This window comes from Rhipicephalus microplus, chromosome 10 (assembly GCF_043290135.1).
Source record: "Rhipicephalus microplus isolate Deutch F79 chromosome 10, USDA_Rmic, whole genome shotgun sequence".
Lineage (NCBI taxonomy): Eukaryota > Metazoa > Arthropoda > Arachnida > Ixodida > Ixodidae > Rhipicephalus > Rhipicephalus microplus.
This window is the reverse complement of record NC_134709.1, coordinates 57965013-57981046: the sequence shown is the minus strand read 5'-3', so window position 1 is coordinate 57981046 and position 16034 is coordinate 57965013. Positions and strand designations below refer to the sequence as shown.

The following is a 16034-nucleotide window of genomic DNA, read 5'->3' as shown; positions in this document are numbered from 1 at the left end:
CATTAAGCGCAGAGCAACCATTCTGAAGCCTCATGAAAAAAATGTGACTGTCATGCTTGATGAAATACACCTGCAACAGTTTTTTGAATATAAAGGTGGCTGCCTAACAGGGTTTGCTGCGCATTGTGCGGAACCAGCAAAGACAGCGCACGTGTTCATGGTACAGTCTTTGCTTTCATCTTATAAAGATGTTGCTCATATCCTTCCGGTAACTCGTATCACAGCAACGGAGCTGCATGATGTTCTAAAGACACTAATCATGAGGCTTGAAAGTGCTGGTCTGCATGTTGTTGCGGTCGTAACAGACAACAATGCCATAAACAGGAAAATGATGTCTCTGTTTAGCGAGCAAAATGAGCCAGGGATTGTTTTTCCTCATCCTGCCAACCCGCAGCAGCCATTGTTTCATGTTGTGGACACTGTTCACTTGCTCAAGTATATACGCAACAATTGGCTCAATCAGAAGGATGATGACAAGTCGTTTTTGTATCCTCCTTTTGAAAGCTGTGGAAGTGGTGAGGACCAAAAAGCTTCGTTTACTTTTTTGAGGAAGCTGTACCAGAGTGAACAAAGCAAGCTTGCAAAGGTTGCCTATGGTCTGAGCTATAAAGCACTTTATCCAAGCCACCTAGAGCGTCAAAATGTGAAATTGGTGTTGAAAGTTTTTAACAGCTTTGCGTCATCAGCTTTGTCACTTGAAGCGCAGAAATTGCATTTGGCTGCACTGCAGGAAACGGCCACCTTTATTGATTTGATTGTCAGGTGGTGGAGCATTGTAAATGTTAAGACTCCAGAAAAGGAGCACAGACTACGTGATGTTTATCAGCAGCCTGTGAAGGATATGTCTTGTTTGCAAGTTCAGTACCTTGATCAGTTCATTACCTGGCTTGACAGGTGGAGCCAGAGGGGAACCATGGCTGGAGGTTTGACAAACGAGACCCACTTTGCTCTCCGGCTAAGCACGTATTCATTGATTGAGCTGTCACGGTATTGCCTTGATGAGCTGGGCTTTAGGTACGTCCTTTTGGGGAAGTTTCAAACAGATTGCCTTGAGGCCAGGTTCGGGAAGTACCGCCAAATGTGTGGATCTCACTACAATGTGTCAATCACAGAAGTATTCGAAGCGGAGACAAAGATTCGCTTGCAGGACACTTTAAAGCTGGAAGACATGCCGCTGTCATTGGCACCTAAGGAACAGGAGCTTGATGCCGAGATGCTAATAGCAAAGTATGCCATCAAACTCACCCAAAGTGACCTGAAGGCATCACAAACTGACGTGCCTGCGTTGGCATACATTGCAGGCTATTGTGCGCATGCTGCAATTAAACGTCAGCCATGTGAGGATCGTCAGTCACAGCTCATGATCACTGACCGAGAACTGCAGCAAAGTGAGCACGTACTCATTGACAGCATGAGCAGAGGCGGCTTGAAGTTTCCGAAGCCTTTTGTTGTTAATGTTGTTCTTGGCACTAAGATAGTATTAGAGCACCTTGTCAGTAAGGAACAGGAGCAGCGGTTTCATGCAGAAGCCAACCAAAGGATGGTCCTCTTGAGCATCATGCAGTTCCTACTAAGCGACGGCGAGGAGTTGGACATGTGTGCAAGTGGCCACCATCCAGATACCGTACTCAAGAACATTCTAAAACCAGCTGTCAACACGCTTCTAAAAAACTATGTCGCTTGCAGGAATGACAGTGTCATGAAAGAAAAAGCCTGTACAAAGCAAAGAAAGTTGCTAACGCTACAGTAAACTTTGCTAGTGGCCCCTTCGCTAAAATATGAAGCAAGCTTTACTAATGGCTAGTTTTTTTTAAGCTGGCCGGTTCGTATTTTCTTTTTGTCCCACAATGTGAATATGGCTTTGAATATGACTGTTCCAAATGCTAAATGTTTGTTCCTTGTGATACACTTTATACATTGTAATAAATACTCCAGTAGCTAGTTTCTTTCGTTCTAAGAGCAGTTGTGTTCTTCTGTTTGCCCCATAATGTGATTATGGCTGTGAATATGACTGTACCAGACGCTAAAAGTTTTTCACTGTGATAAATTTTGAAACATTATAACGAATAATCTAGCGCCATGTTTTTTTTTTTTGCTTAATCTTGTCAGTTTCGGTTTTTGTGTTGCACAATGTAGTCATAGATGTCAATATGACTGCTAAAAGCTGGAAGTTCGTATGTTCCTTGTGATACATGGTACTTACATTGTAATAAATATTTTGCCAGGTGCCCGGGACTTGTGTACGTTTCTTTTAAGTGCAATCTGAAGCAGTTACGTCCGCCAAGATGGAGCGGAACAGCACTATTTCATCTTGATGTGAAATAACGTTCGTTCAGAAATTTTATATTCTATGCCTATATCGCGGCAATGCAGAAATTAATGTTTTACTCATCTGTAGTGGCCGCCGCGCGGAAAGCGTCCGCGCCGCAGCGGCTCGCGCGCGCGTCGACGGGCCAGGTGCGTGACGTCACGGAGGCAGTGAAGAGGCCTGCCTGAACTTATCTAGGTGGTGTTGGTTAAACCCCACATATCATCAGTCACCCACTGCGGTGTGCTTCACAATCATATCACCGTTTCGCCACATAAAACCTTAGAAATGATGTTTGAAACAAAGTTGGCTCTGTGCCTAGAACTGTCGTGAGCCCAGTTGGTGGGAGGCAGCTGCCATTCAGTGCAGCGTTGCACCAGGCACATTTTTCTCTATGCTGTGGCTCAAAGAATGGGGCCTCTTCTTTGCTCTCTTGGCAGCTGGCTCAACTGCTGGGCCCCCTGTAGGGACCCTCTTGGACCCCCTTGTAAGCCCTGGCCTAGGCCTAGCAGTGCTGGTCGGTTGCACCCTTATGTGACGGGCCCAGCGACGTCTTGCTGCAGCGGTAGCCATGAATGCCAGCATCAGTCCTGTCCCATCGCTGCTGTTCTGAACACGAGCAAGCTCCTCTGCAAGGCCCTTCACGATATAAAGGTAAGCTGGATTGTGTGCATTCATAGAATGCACACGCCGCAACTGGACCTCCAGGAACTCATATGCATGTTCTTGGGCCTGCACAAAAAGTGATGAAAGAAATATACTTCAAGTGTACAGCACACCAACAAGAACTGCACATTTATTTTGCTCCTCTCTAACTGCAGACAACTGCTCGAGAATAAAGTTCAAGCTGAGGAGTCAGTTTAAGTTAAGGTTTTCCTGTCACCTGTTTTCACTATTCTGTTAGTGGAAGTGCTGCTAATACCAACAATTGGTGACCTGTAGTCCCAAACATGGAACAATACGACACCAATAGTGTTGAAATCTTGAAATCGCCCTCAGAATGATGACATCCACTAATATGAAATTGTAAATTCGTGAGTGCAATGGAGCACAATAATATGCTTACAGGAATAAAAAAAGCCTTGACTACTGTTCAGTAGCATTCCCTATGTTTAATTGAAAAGTACTTCAGGGCCCTTTCAAGGGGCTTGTCCTACCTGGGCAAGTTAAGCTGCATCAGGCACCGACGGTACAGGTGCGAGGTGTGTGGCCTCTTGCGTGCTGGTGCCTTGCATTGTTTGGAGTTCGTCTGGCTCCTCCTGCTGGGCACTGGTACCTGCCGTGGTTCTGACTACTGCTGGGCTCCTCCTCTTGGAAGGGTTCGAAAAATATCCTGGGGGGACACTTTCCGCCCAGGGCCAGCTGTCCCAGTTGGTACCGGTCGTCAGTACTCAGTGCCGGAGCATTCGGAAACAGTCCTCCGTACTTTTTCTGCACCAAAGCCTGGTGCTTACAAAATGCACCTTGTTTACCAAAAAGACACGTACATAGTCCTATGTCAGCATAGACCTCATAACTGGAGCTGGGGTGGGTCGCACTAGGCACAATGTACTGTTCCTGGCCTACGACTTGGATGGCCTCGGCTGCGTCTTTCGGCATTCTCGACAGCAGCCGCTTCTACAATAGTTGATGGGCTGCAACACGGCTGTAGGCGTGGCGGAGGATATGGCTTTCAAAGTATTTCTCCCACACCAGAGCCACCGAGTCTACGAGTGGGACTGCATTAAACACTTCGACTCTGTTCAGGATAACGTCTTTGAGCACGCGTATAGTTGCCTCCGCAAAATTGTTGGTGTTGTGGCCCCTTGTCAACACGTCCAAACGGTAGAGCTGCACCCACTCTTCTTGTCGGCGCAAGAATGTCAGAACTCTAGACACGAAGGCATCGTGTTGTAGGGCCATCACTTCGGCAGAGGCAGCTTCAAGTTTTTCTGCTGTGTCTGCATACATGACCTGCAGATAGCAGGAAATTTTTCAATGAGGTGCTCGTATTTGGATATTTTCGCTTTTTTTAAACTACACCATAATACAGATTCATGCTTCACTGTCTGCATTGAAGTCACTTTGTGATCTGCACATGCTTGCCCCAGTTCAAAGGGCCAGTAAACAACCCCTAAGGATCAAAAATCAAAAATATGTGCACCTTTGCTCCGTGAACATGCTGCCTCCTCAAGGATTTTGCAAATACTTTATTAAGGAATTCACAGGGGTTAGAACATTGGTTTCAGCTAGTTTCAAAGTTTCGTGCGGTCTCGCCACCTTTCTCTTTCAAAGGGAGGAAAAAGCGTAGCCTGCCGTCGTGACTGGTTTAACCCAATCGATGAGCTGCGTTCTTCGTCAAGTCGCCGATCGGCGAATTTGTGTCACTGCTCATGAAAGGAGGATTGGTCAGGTGTAGGAAAGGAGCACGGGAATTGTTTTTCGAAATGGAGGCTGTGCACGGTGCGCAGCGCTGTAATCTGGAAATTGATTGCCGCGGTCTGCTCTACGAATTGCCAAGCGGTGGTCCATAAAAGTTGATGCTGCTGACATTTTCTGTACGCTTGTGCGAATAGGGAATTTTAGGTTCGAAGTGAATTCGTAGCGAATAGTGATTTTGGTCGAATAATATCTAATTGAATTGTAATAGTGTATATATTGCATATTATAAACAAAAAGGGGCATATTTGTCATGGGCAAACAAACTTGCACAGATCTTTAAAAATTGAAGCAGGGCCTATGCAAAGGCCTTTTTTTTTCATCAAAGGAAGTGGCAACAACTTCGAATTGTAGCAGCATTCGACTTTTGGTGCAGTCCAAGTAATAGCCAGTAAAATATGCTGCGTTTCAATTTTTTTTTACTTAGAGCATATAAATCTGTGTAACGAGCTTTTAAACTGAAAACAAAAAAAAGCAGAATCGATGTCGTTATAATTCTTTATCAAAACCTTGAAGTAGGGCTTTGCTGCAGTGCGAATTTCTCTTGATTACGTATTTTCACGGCTTAGCACCAATTCACTGCAGTGAAACAACTTTTACATGTGGTCTAATATGCTTGGGTAAGTGCTTTCATGGTTTAGCATCCCTCCACTGCCGTGAAACCACCTTTACAGAGTGTTACATGTGGACTAATATACACCTATTTTGTTCGGTTTCAATAATTCAAAATTTCCAGCAATTTAACTTCGATTCATATCAAATTTGATTATTGCATTATTCATTTGAATATTCAAACCATTTGAATATTTGTACAAGCCTCATTTTATGGCATTTGAAATCATTTGAACCCACCAGACGTTTACTGGTGTACTTTTTAAATGTGATTAAAATGGACACAAATTCTGTCTGCGTTGTCATCTGCAGATTAGGGCATCTTGTGCGGCATACACTCCAAATTATATCACGAGGAAGTGAAGGTAATTCATGCACTAGCCTTGCAGGACAGCTGTGCTTTTCATACACCTATGCTGCTATGCCAGCACCATCATCTTGGAAACATGAAACGAATGCTAAAATAGCAGACCATTGTGAATTTGTTCACTAAGTGCAGATGCAACGAATGCACCTCGTATCTTAGAGCTAGAGTTACAACTAGATTGCAAAAAAACTTGCCAGTTGGAAGGCAGACATGAATCGTCTCCTCTGGTCTTTGTCGACAGAGTTGTGAGATGTCGTCAGCCAGCGCCACTCCGCTTGTGCCACATGAAAATGGCACATAAGCTGCCTTGCTGACGGCCATGTCTGCTGCAGGGCGGCCTTCTCAGCACTCGAATTGTCACTCATGAGTACCTGTGGGGCCTGGCAGACAATGCAATAAAGTTGAAAGCTGTCCATAGTTATAAAAGGCATAGAAAAGTCGTGGATGTTGTGAGAACAATTTTCGTGGGTGAATCTAAAAATATAAATAGCCTTGGCTAATAATTTTCTATTGAATTTGAGTTCACTATTTGCTTTTTAATAAACTATAGAGAGCAGTAACATTTATGATAAGTTTCAAGGTTAAAGACAAGTGTGAGTTTGCATCTGTTACCAGTATTTTAAAAAGAGGAGAGAGTTCGGGCAATAGGTCCACGAACTCACTCATTGGCCAACTCACACGACCTCGCTCAGACTCACATTATGAATCTGAGTCTGGATAAGCACTATTTTTGTGAGTCGAAGTTCGAGAGAGTTTGTTTGAAGAAAATTTTAGTGAGTGTGAGTCCGAGCGGGTTCGGCTAAGCAAAATTTTGGAGAGTCTGAGTCCGAGTGTGTCTAAAGTGCAAAATATATTTCTTGAGTGAGTTCCACTTTCTTTTGCAGACTTGAGGTTCCACCTAGACATTTTCAGCATTACTCAGCCTTACCTAGATTCACATTTATACTCACATCTATTCATAGGTATTCCAAAGCAATGTTTTTCATACACCGTTTCAATACTTATTAATTAGACGTTTTAATTATACAAGGGGGCACCTTGGCAGTCCCAAACTAAGTCTTCCAGGGAATTTCTCGACTATTATATTTTAACATCTCCTCCAAGAAAAATGACTTTACTGGTTTGGAAGCACTCGGAACTCGTTTTCGAAGATGCTGTGTGAAGCGGCACCAAGAAGAGCGAATACATCAGATATTGGTGTTAAAGAGCATTGACACCACAATCAAAGAAGCTAATTCCATTCTGATGAACTCATGAGTTGACTCAGTAGTACTCACTCACACTCAGGTCCAGCCGTGAGTCTGAGGCTGAGTGTGTGCGGTTGAGTAATTTTTTGGTGCGTTTGAGTCTGAGTGAGTCCGGCTTAAGAACCTGTGTGGGCCTGTACAAAGGCTTACAGTATTGTTAAATAAATAAATATGTGTGAACGAGAGTTTGGGTGAGTTCAGCTCAGAAAAAATTTTGTGAGTCTGAGTACAATGAGTGGAAAGTTCAATATACAAGGTGCATTTGATTTACCTGCACCAATTGAAACCGGTTCACGGCTGTGCATGCAAAGTTCAGAAATTGTGAAGTGCAAGTTCAGTGGTGCAGACACAGTGCAACACCCAAAACGAATGACGATGTGCTGATGCAGGCCTTATTTCTGTTCACTTAGTTAACACCGTTAAGGTAACACTGACCGATGGCCAAATGATTATGCATACAGTTTATGAGGCACAAACTTCTTAGCAAAAAACACATCGTGTTAGTGGAGGCAGGTACGGTGCCTGCACCAAAGTATAGCATCGTCTGCTCAGCTGCACGCGCGGCTGCACCAAGCCGGCACTGTCAGTGTGGGAGGGGCGGGAAAATCGTGAACCTGCGCTGTACCTCTTCTGCACCTTTAGAAATGAATGGCAGGGTTCAGAGGTTGTCAATGCTGCACCGCTGAAACGAATGGCAAGACGCAAAACATCTAGAACTGGTTCACGTGGTGCAGGCAAATTGAACAGACTGATATATTTCATGAATGAGCCTGAGAGAGTTCCACAAGCTATGCCGACCTATGGTGTGGGCACATGTTTTAGCTTGAGAAACGCTTATCTAGCCTGAGTGAAATGCACAGAACAGGCACACTTCACCCACAATGATGGTGTCACATGGGAAAGATTAGAATTCATAGCCAAATGTGTCATCATGATGATGATGAGAGCATGTAGGTGATTTCTATAAATGCCCACAAGAACCACAAAGGCCCTCTCCTGTGGCTTAGTCTGTGCAGCATTGTTTACTTTTGTTTTTGTCACAAATAATTTCTGTCCTGGTACAACTTTTTTTTTTTGGTCCAGCTTAATGGAGCTATTTGCTATTGTGTCATTACTTACACTATACAAATTCAGAAATGTCTTCAAAAGTAGTGACATAAGTTTCATAGGAAACTACAGGTTTTCCCGCTCACTTTGATCCAAGTGGCAGCTTAGATAATCTGCACGCCATTGAAATAATCTGAGCGCCAACCTCTTAAATCCATGTGCCAAACATTATTTCCAAGCCCCAACATATTTAATCCAAGTGTCAACTCAATCAGGCCACGTGCCAGTGATTGTAATCCAAGTGCCACCATGTTTAACGCAATCGCCAATGGCTTGAATTCAGGTGCCAGTCAGTTCAATCCATGCACAAAAAGCACAATACGGGGCGTAAAAATGGCAATGCATTTGAAATGCAGTTTCTACAATATAAAATACTATAGTCGGAAAGTAGAATAAATCATTATTATTAGTATTCGCCGCTAGTATTCAAGGAAACAAAAATTCCGTGGTTCTCTTGAGCCATGTTTGCAGTGCTTATACTGTGCTATGTACAAGTTTGTAGATGAGTGCTTGGCCCGGGTGGAGTCATTTTAATAGCAATGAAAGAAAAAAGCAAGGATATTTTGTGTTTGTCAACAAAGCTCATAATTAGATTTGTATAGCATTACATGTCTGGGCCAGGTCATGTAATGCGGCAGACATAATATTGTTATTGGAGTGCCGGGATGCATAACAAGATATGAAGAACTTGACTGTGGGCAGTGATGGGTCAGAAACAGGTACATGCTCAATAAATTAGGGCAGAGCAAATTAGAAATCATTTAAGAGGCTTTCGTCCTGCAGGGCACATAAGACGCAAACTCGTGACCCTGACGTGGAAAACAGAAGTCATATTTTATATTCATATTAGTTATTTTTTATTCAAACAAAATTATGTGTATTCGATGAACGCGTGTTTCAAGCAAACACGCTTCAGGAATACTAGCATTGTCTTTTTATATGAAAACAGGAGTTTCTCTTTTGATGCTTTTATAAAAAACTTAATTCCAAATGAACCGAAACAAATGCAACTTGAGTTTTGAATGGTTGTTTCTGATTTCAAGAATGAATGAATATCAAATGAAATCAAACTATTTATTTACTAGACAAAAACTGGAGGGTCACCAAGGCTAAAAGCCGCGAGAAGGGCTTGACAAAGGCCCTGGTGACCATCTGTCTATCACCGTTATCACCGGGCTGAGCAGACGACTGCGAATGCATCAGCGAATAAGTAGCCGAAAGCCGTCAGCTTAGCAGACGACACGAATCTATGCATATGGGATGGTGTACATGGTTAGCCAGAATTATGCAGTAGCGACGAACCATACACTGACTCTATGAGCAAATACTCTTAGTACCCATAAATGAAATTAACACACACTGTTCTTTTTTTATTTTGAAGCTATGATACCAAAATGTTTGGAGGAAATAGCAATGCGCACTTTATTTCATAAGCGCAAGCATGTATAGGTGAAGGAAAAGTTCTTCCTGTGACTTCATGTTTACGTTATTTTCACATTTATACTGTCTAAAGCGGCAAACTAGTGTTTCTAGTGCGTGGATTAAAATGACTGGCACTTTAATTAGTCATTGGTAATTGGATTAAACTCACTGACATGTGGCCTCATTGAGTTGGCGCTTGGATTAAATGTTTGGCACATGGATTAAATAGGTCGGCGCTCAGCTTATTTTAATGGCAAGCAGATTATTTAAGCTGGCACTTAGATTAAAGTGGGCGGGAAAACCTGTAGTTCAGATACTGAATTATAGTCAAGCCACACATTGAGCACTGGCCTCTACATTTTCTTCACTAGTTGCTTTTGTAAGTTTGTGTTAACAATGCTATTGTAGAGAATTGGGATGGCATTAATATATAGCAATTCACTGTGCACAAAATTTACAATTTTGTGCCTACTTCCTTACTTACTGGTTGGCCTCCAAAGCAGAGAGGATGAGCTTCCTTGAGGAGCTTGAAAGCAGCCAGGTAGCCATTGGTGCTCTGCTCCTTGTGAATTAGTACTGCGTGTGGGACAGCACCAGCCTTGGTCGCAGTCAGCACCACTGTTACTGTGGATTTGGTGGTGCCGCATGAGGCAGTCGAATCAACAAAGACGATCTCCCTCGCCAGCTCGAGGTTATGAGCTCGTCGCATGATGGGGGTAACCATGACCGCTGCCCAGCAGGCACTGCTGCCACCACGAGTCACACTTATGTGAGTGCCTGGAAAGTTATGTGGAATGGCAGGTAGTCTTTTAAGAACAATCTTCAGGCACATGACTTTTAATGGCCATTTTGCTCTCTGTACAGTGCAAAGTGTTCCTGCAAAGTAAGTTTTAGTTCTAGCTTCACCTTGTCTTTTAAAAACGTCCTGCAGGCTTTTTTCAAGCGATCATAACATTACCTCATTGTCGGAGTTTGTTGCCTCACAAATCAATTGCAGCAAAAATATTTTGACTCCTTGAAGTATGAGTGGAGTTCAGGTTTACTGCAATCTTTTTGTACTTCATTTATTGATTCTCCACGAGCACACTGTCAGCTACACAGCGATTAATGACAAAGGGAAAGAGGCTACATCAGCGAGCATTGTTACATATTAGTATCAGATAGAGCAGGAAAGATGAGCAAAATCAAGAGAGCATGGACCCGTGCAGGTGCCCGCATTCCCTTATGAATGCGGAGCATTTCTTTGCGTACTGCATGCACTTTCGGTGTCTATCTACCTGTATATTTATCTATCTATCTATCTATCTATCTATCTATCTATCTATCTATCTATCTATCTATGTATCTATGTATCTATCTATCTGTCTATCTCTCTATCTATCTATCTAAGCCCTGCCGCGGTGGTCTAGTGGCTAAGGTACTCGGCTGCTGTCCTACAGGGGGCGGGATCGAATCCTTGTTGCGGTGGTGGCATCTATCTATCTGTCTGTCAATCTCTATCTATCTATCTAGCCGCTTACGTCTGGGTGCTCTCGTGATAATCTCCTTAACTTGGTGAGAACCTAAATTAATATGAGGGTTTGATGATTATGACACGCTGGTCAAAACACAAATAACATTATATGCATTGTTAAACACTTCTTGTTAAACAGTTAAACAGTGGCACATACCTTGCCACAGCTGTTTGACACTTGGTATCTACCCAAAAACGACAAGAACACACATGGGCCATTGTAACGCATGAACGTTAAAGGGACTCTGAAACACCTTTTTAAGTAACCATGGAATGGATTCACTAAAAGAGCTTATTGCCTCACGAATTCAACGCCGCAAAAATTTTAAGAATACGTCCAGTATGAGCGGACTCGCAAAGATTTGTCATGCTGCAATCGCATTCGCTCTGCTCTCATCCCGGCGAAAGCTCTGGGAGCTAAGCCGGTGGAGGGTATGGCATGAGCAAAAAAAAATATATATGTCACACGTGCCTTTTGTCATTGAAAACTTTCTGTTTTTTTTTTTCGCTTTGAATACATGGTCTTTTCTGTGTGATCGCGAGCGAGCGTGGGGACAAGTTGCGGCCTCTCGCGGCGATCCCTGTAAGGACCAAACGCGCCATGTTAAAATCAGCGAATGGCTCATAGATGGCCTTTGAATGATTTTTCAGCTTCCTCCGTCATTTGTTAAACGAGAGAAAGCAATTTTTAGCTGACTTTGGTCATTTATTTATTGCGAATTCCAAGCCGCGTGCTACACTATAATATTTGGCCCGTGTGTTCTCGGGAGCCTCTTCTACCAAATGGCAACATTTTCTGGCCATGCTCAAAAAGTGTTGCAGGGCCTCTTTAAGACAAAACTGACAGCGGCAGCCTTTAGTCGACAAACACAAAGAAAAATGTCAGGGTGCGAGCAGGGCCCCGCCGCGGTGGTCTAGTGGCTAAGGTACTCGGCTTCTGACTTGCACGTCGCGGAATCGAATTCTGGCTGCGGCGGCTGCATTTTCGATGCAGGCAAAAATGTTATAGGCTAGTGTGCTCAGATTAGGGTGCACGTTTAAGAAAACCAGGTGGTTGGAATTTGCGGAGCCCTCCACTACAGCGTCTCTCATAATCAATCAAGTTTTGGGACGTCAAACTCCACATATTAATCTATCAGGGTGCCAGCAGGAGTCGAACCCAAGCATAATGCGAGGCAATCAAGAATTCTACCACAGAGCCATGCTAGATCTCGGAACTATTTTTCAAATAGACCGTAATGTTCGTAAAACGTCAAATGTGGTTGCAGTGCTGGCTATGCAATCTCATAAAGATTACATATTTACTCCAATGCTACAACCTTTATGTTGTGTAAACGTGCATTGTAGTTAGGTGCCATGCGCAGAAGTGGATTTATGTACCAGTGTCCAGGGCTACCATCCTTGCAAGCACAAACCCTTCATATCAGCTTATCACTTCTGGTGTTGCTAATACTCATGTTACTGATGGCACCATTGTGCAAGTGCAAACAACTGGTTATAGAAACATCTGCAACTGTTCAATATGCATCTGTTCCTGCAACATTTGTATATATATTTAGCATCATTTCATAACATGTCGCTGAATAAAAAAATTACAACACGGCCACCTTCCCTCCGCATGCTTCACATAATGTGAAGTCCCAAAGTACATGGGATCTGCTGAATTTTTTTTTTGTTAGTTTTGCATCTGTCAAATAAGGTGTTCTCTGTTTCGGCTCTACTTCTCAGTCTTCAATGGTATGGCGCCAGGACCAGGATAAGATAGATTTAAGATACCTGACCATCTTTCTGAACAGTGAGAGCAATCGGTTCCACCAAGCTAGGCGGAATGTGCCGCCATGCGAACGAACGGGAAGGAAGCGGAGCAAGCTGTTCAAAGAAACATATCAAGCCGTTCATCCAGTGATCAATATATGTCATAATTCAGTGTTCGTGCGGCTGTGTGTCTGTGGTACAGACTGGGCGGTGCATCAGTTATAGGCCTCGCAAACGTGTCAATTCATGTAAAGATTGGTGTTTGTAGTAATTTAGCCACACATTGTGCTAGGCATGGCTGCAGCATGCCTTCGTCTGTCGGATGTTACAGTCCTAAAATGCTGTTGTCAAAGGATCGCACAGGAGATATTTGAGGCTTTTGCCATCCACCAAAGGGGCCATAGATGTGTAAGCACTCCGCTACTTAATCTGTTTAAAAAAAAATCAATTTGATGTGATGCACATGACTGAAGATTTGTAATCTAACCATTTTTTTTGTATCCATATATCCTTGATTTTGTTGATTAAAATTTCAGTTGGCAGTCAGCGCCCATTTTTGTATCGCCTTCCTTTGTCCCGTTCTTGCGCTTTACGCTTCTTTTCTTTTTTTGTTTTCTCCCAAGTTTAAATGGCCTCTCTAGATTGACCTGTGTGGCTGACACTCTGTACAGCTTTGGTTGCTGCGGCTGTCATGCTTTCCGAAACTTCAACACTTCCTTTAATGACATTTACAACTAATCCTTTCAAGTAACAGCCAAGAAGGACAAAATGCCTTTGACAAAGATAAATACTTACATTGAATCATAGGCCGGCCAGTATGAGGCATCTCATCTCTTTTTTTCATGTTTTATATTTCACAATTTGTTTCCATGGGCTGACTCGCGAGCTTCATTAATGCTGGTTCCCTGTGAATTGATGCTGATGCAACGTGTCAGTTGGTCTAGATTGCCAACTTATGCCTTGAACCAAAAACCTTTTAAAAATAAGTCAGTGTCACTTTCAAAGAAAATAAATAACGTTTTCGTTATTTTTTATCTGGTCATGTATATGTTTTTCTTTCCCCCTTTCTTTTTCATCATTTTGGTTTTCCTATCAATCTGCTCTGGTTTTCTGGTTTCGCCACTTGAAACTCCGACCACCTGTGCACCTCTTGGGCTTTAAGTTTGCCATACCAAGTATTTGATGTTTTTGATTTCACAGGGACATAAATTCATCAAAAAGTTGTGGATTTCAAAGTAAATACATCATTTCTTACTTCCCAAAAAAATAATGGTAAATGTATGCTCTGACTGGCAGGTGCAGTGTACAACCAAGCTACTGGCATGAATCACAAGTAGATGAGGCTTTGTGCTGAATGTGTCTGTAATTTGTCATAGCTACAACTTCACCATTCACACATTGAAAATGAGTGCTTATGAATACTATTTTACGTAGAGGACAGATTCTCCCACAAGTTTAGACATACCTTGAGCTGCATACAAAGAAGCCTTTTCCTCCAGTTTCAGCACTGGGTCGATGTAAGTACCACCAAAACAGGCCTCCCTCCAAACGCTGTGCCAGTGGTAGACCGTTCTTTGAGGCGGATTTAAAGCCGCATTGGCCAGCTTTGCAGGGCCATCATCTTCCATAGAGAGCTTGCTCTCATGCAGTCTCCTTGCTTCACTAGGGGTCATGCCTTCGCTGAAGTAACGGAGGAATGTTTGCCTTGTTGACCTGGTGCCGCGAAGTAGCCGCAGAGCATCCGCTGAGTCGGTGCTGTGGCTGTGCCTGTCGTCGATTCGTATCACTGCAGAAAGAGGCACCTCTCTCTGCAGATACTTGTCCCTGCGTTTGGTGTCAAACGTGGCCAGCTTTATTTTTACATCAACTTTGGCCATGCACTTGGCATTGCATGGGCCACTCTTGTTCTTTGTGTGATGCTGGCAGCGCCAAATTTTATGAAAAGCCATCCTGCATGACACACACGGGTGCAAATGGGGATAAGCTCTTTCGTAATGCACTGCTTTGTAAAATATAATTATCTAAGTAAGAATAACTAGAAGTACAAAACTCTTTTCACAGTTGCACTGCTGTAATAGCTATGCTTTTATCACATTTGCAGCTGGCTGCTCGTATGTTGTATTCTGTGCAATGGCATGGCACCGTACGATTGTATGAGCCCCATATGAGTGGTTGTCGCACATCTCACTGGGGCACCCCAGAGGTGCTTCAGCCACCATGCCATCATGAAGATGATGGTAGTGTTGAACAATCGTTTGGCTCGGTGCACGTTAGGAAAGGACTCTGTCTATACAGACTGTTGACTGAAAGCAACAAAGAATTATTCAATACTCACAATAACCTTTAACTTCACCAATTATGACATATTTTGGACTCCACAACTTAGTGAATATTTTTTTGCCAGACCTGACAATGTGTTAAATAAGTTGTAGTTGGTATTGTTTGCGACGGTCCCCTCTTCCCCTCCCGAGCCAGAAAAAAAAAGAGAGGCATCTAGAATTTGTGGCAGAATTGCATAGAGACGGGCACTATATGAACGTGACATTAACATCAAGTTGGGTATTTATACCAAGAGCCTGCTACAACACATGTCAATTTCAGCTATTACCCTTTTCAGCATCGCTGGTTAGGCCAATACTTGTAGCTTTTGCAGAGCCTGCTAGGTGAAATGACACATAATGTTGCAATCTATATGCACCAAGCAAAGTTTTATGGTAGGGCACATGCTTTGGTGCTGAAGTTGCCACATTCAAGATACTGCAGTGTGCGCATGTCATTGCAGTAGTGCAAGACCGGTTGCAGCAGGCAAAGTTTCCGAACAGATGGTGGTTATACATGATTATTGTGAGCTCAACCAAGAGCTAGGTGGCTTTTGTCAACTGTCTCTTCATTATAATTAGCTCAAGCAAATAATCTCTGTTGAGTATTCAGTTATTGAGTTAAGATGGCTTGTTGGGCAAGTTGCTATATAGTCTTTGTGGGAACCCCAGCAGCATCAACAAAATGCAGAAGCAACCAAGGCAAAAAAAGACAGGGACAGGAAGGATGCTAGGCTGCCAAGTGGCGTGTCTACTACACTGTTGGTATTCCCACTTAGATGTTATTGGCCTGGAGAGATTTTAGGACTATGCAGCTCTTATCTGTGTTGTTCAATGAGCACTAAAATTTACAGCAGTAACTTAGAGACCCTGCTACATTTTTCAAGTAGTCATCTAATGGCTATTTAAAGGAGTTCATTGTCGTACGAATCGACTGCTGCAACAATTTTCAGTGTCAAGTATGGCC

General features: G+C 43.1%; 2 protein-coding genes across 2 annotated transcripts in view; both read right to left on the bottom strand.

Annotated features, from left to right (window-relative positions):
• Positions 1-16034, bottom strand: part of LOC119181056 (uncharacterized) — a 55875-nt gene that overhangs the window by 14208 nt on the left and 25633 nt on the right. The gene's annotated exons all lie outside the window — the stretch shown is intronic.
• On the bottom strand, positions 9727-14634 carry LOC142774740 (uncharacterized). The gene is made up of 2 exons (XM_075875733.1): positions 14215-14634; positions 9727-10258 (listed from the first exon to the last, which is right to left on the bottom strand). Exons 1-2 carry the CDS (start codon positions 14624-14626, stop codon positions 9936-9938), a joined length of 735 nt encoding a protein of 244 aa, XP_075731848.1. The 5' UTR covers positions 14627-14634; the 3' UTR covers positions 9727-9935.

What these genes read in the sequence shown, in the direction of transcription:
- LOC142774740 (XM_075875733.1), bottom strand. Translation starts at nt 14,626, where the DNA reads ATGGCCAAAGTTGATGTAAAAATAAAGCTGGCCACGTTTGACACCAAA. An exon ending in TTCTTTGTATGCAGCTCAAG is followed by an intron (nt 10,259 to 14,214) that starts GTATGTCTAAAC and finishes ATAACTTTCCAG; the next exon opens with GCACTCACATAAGTGTGACT.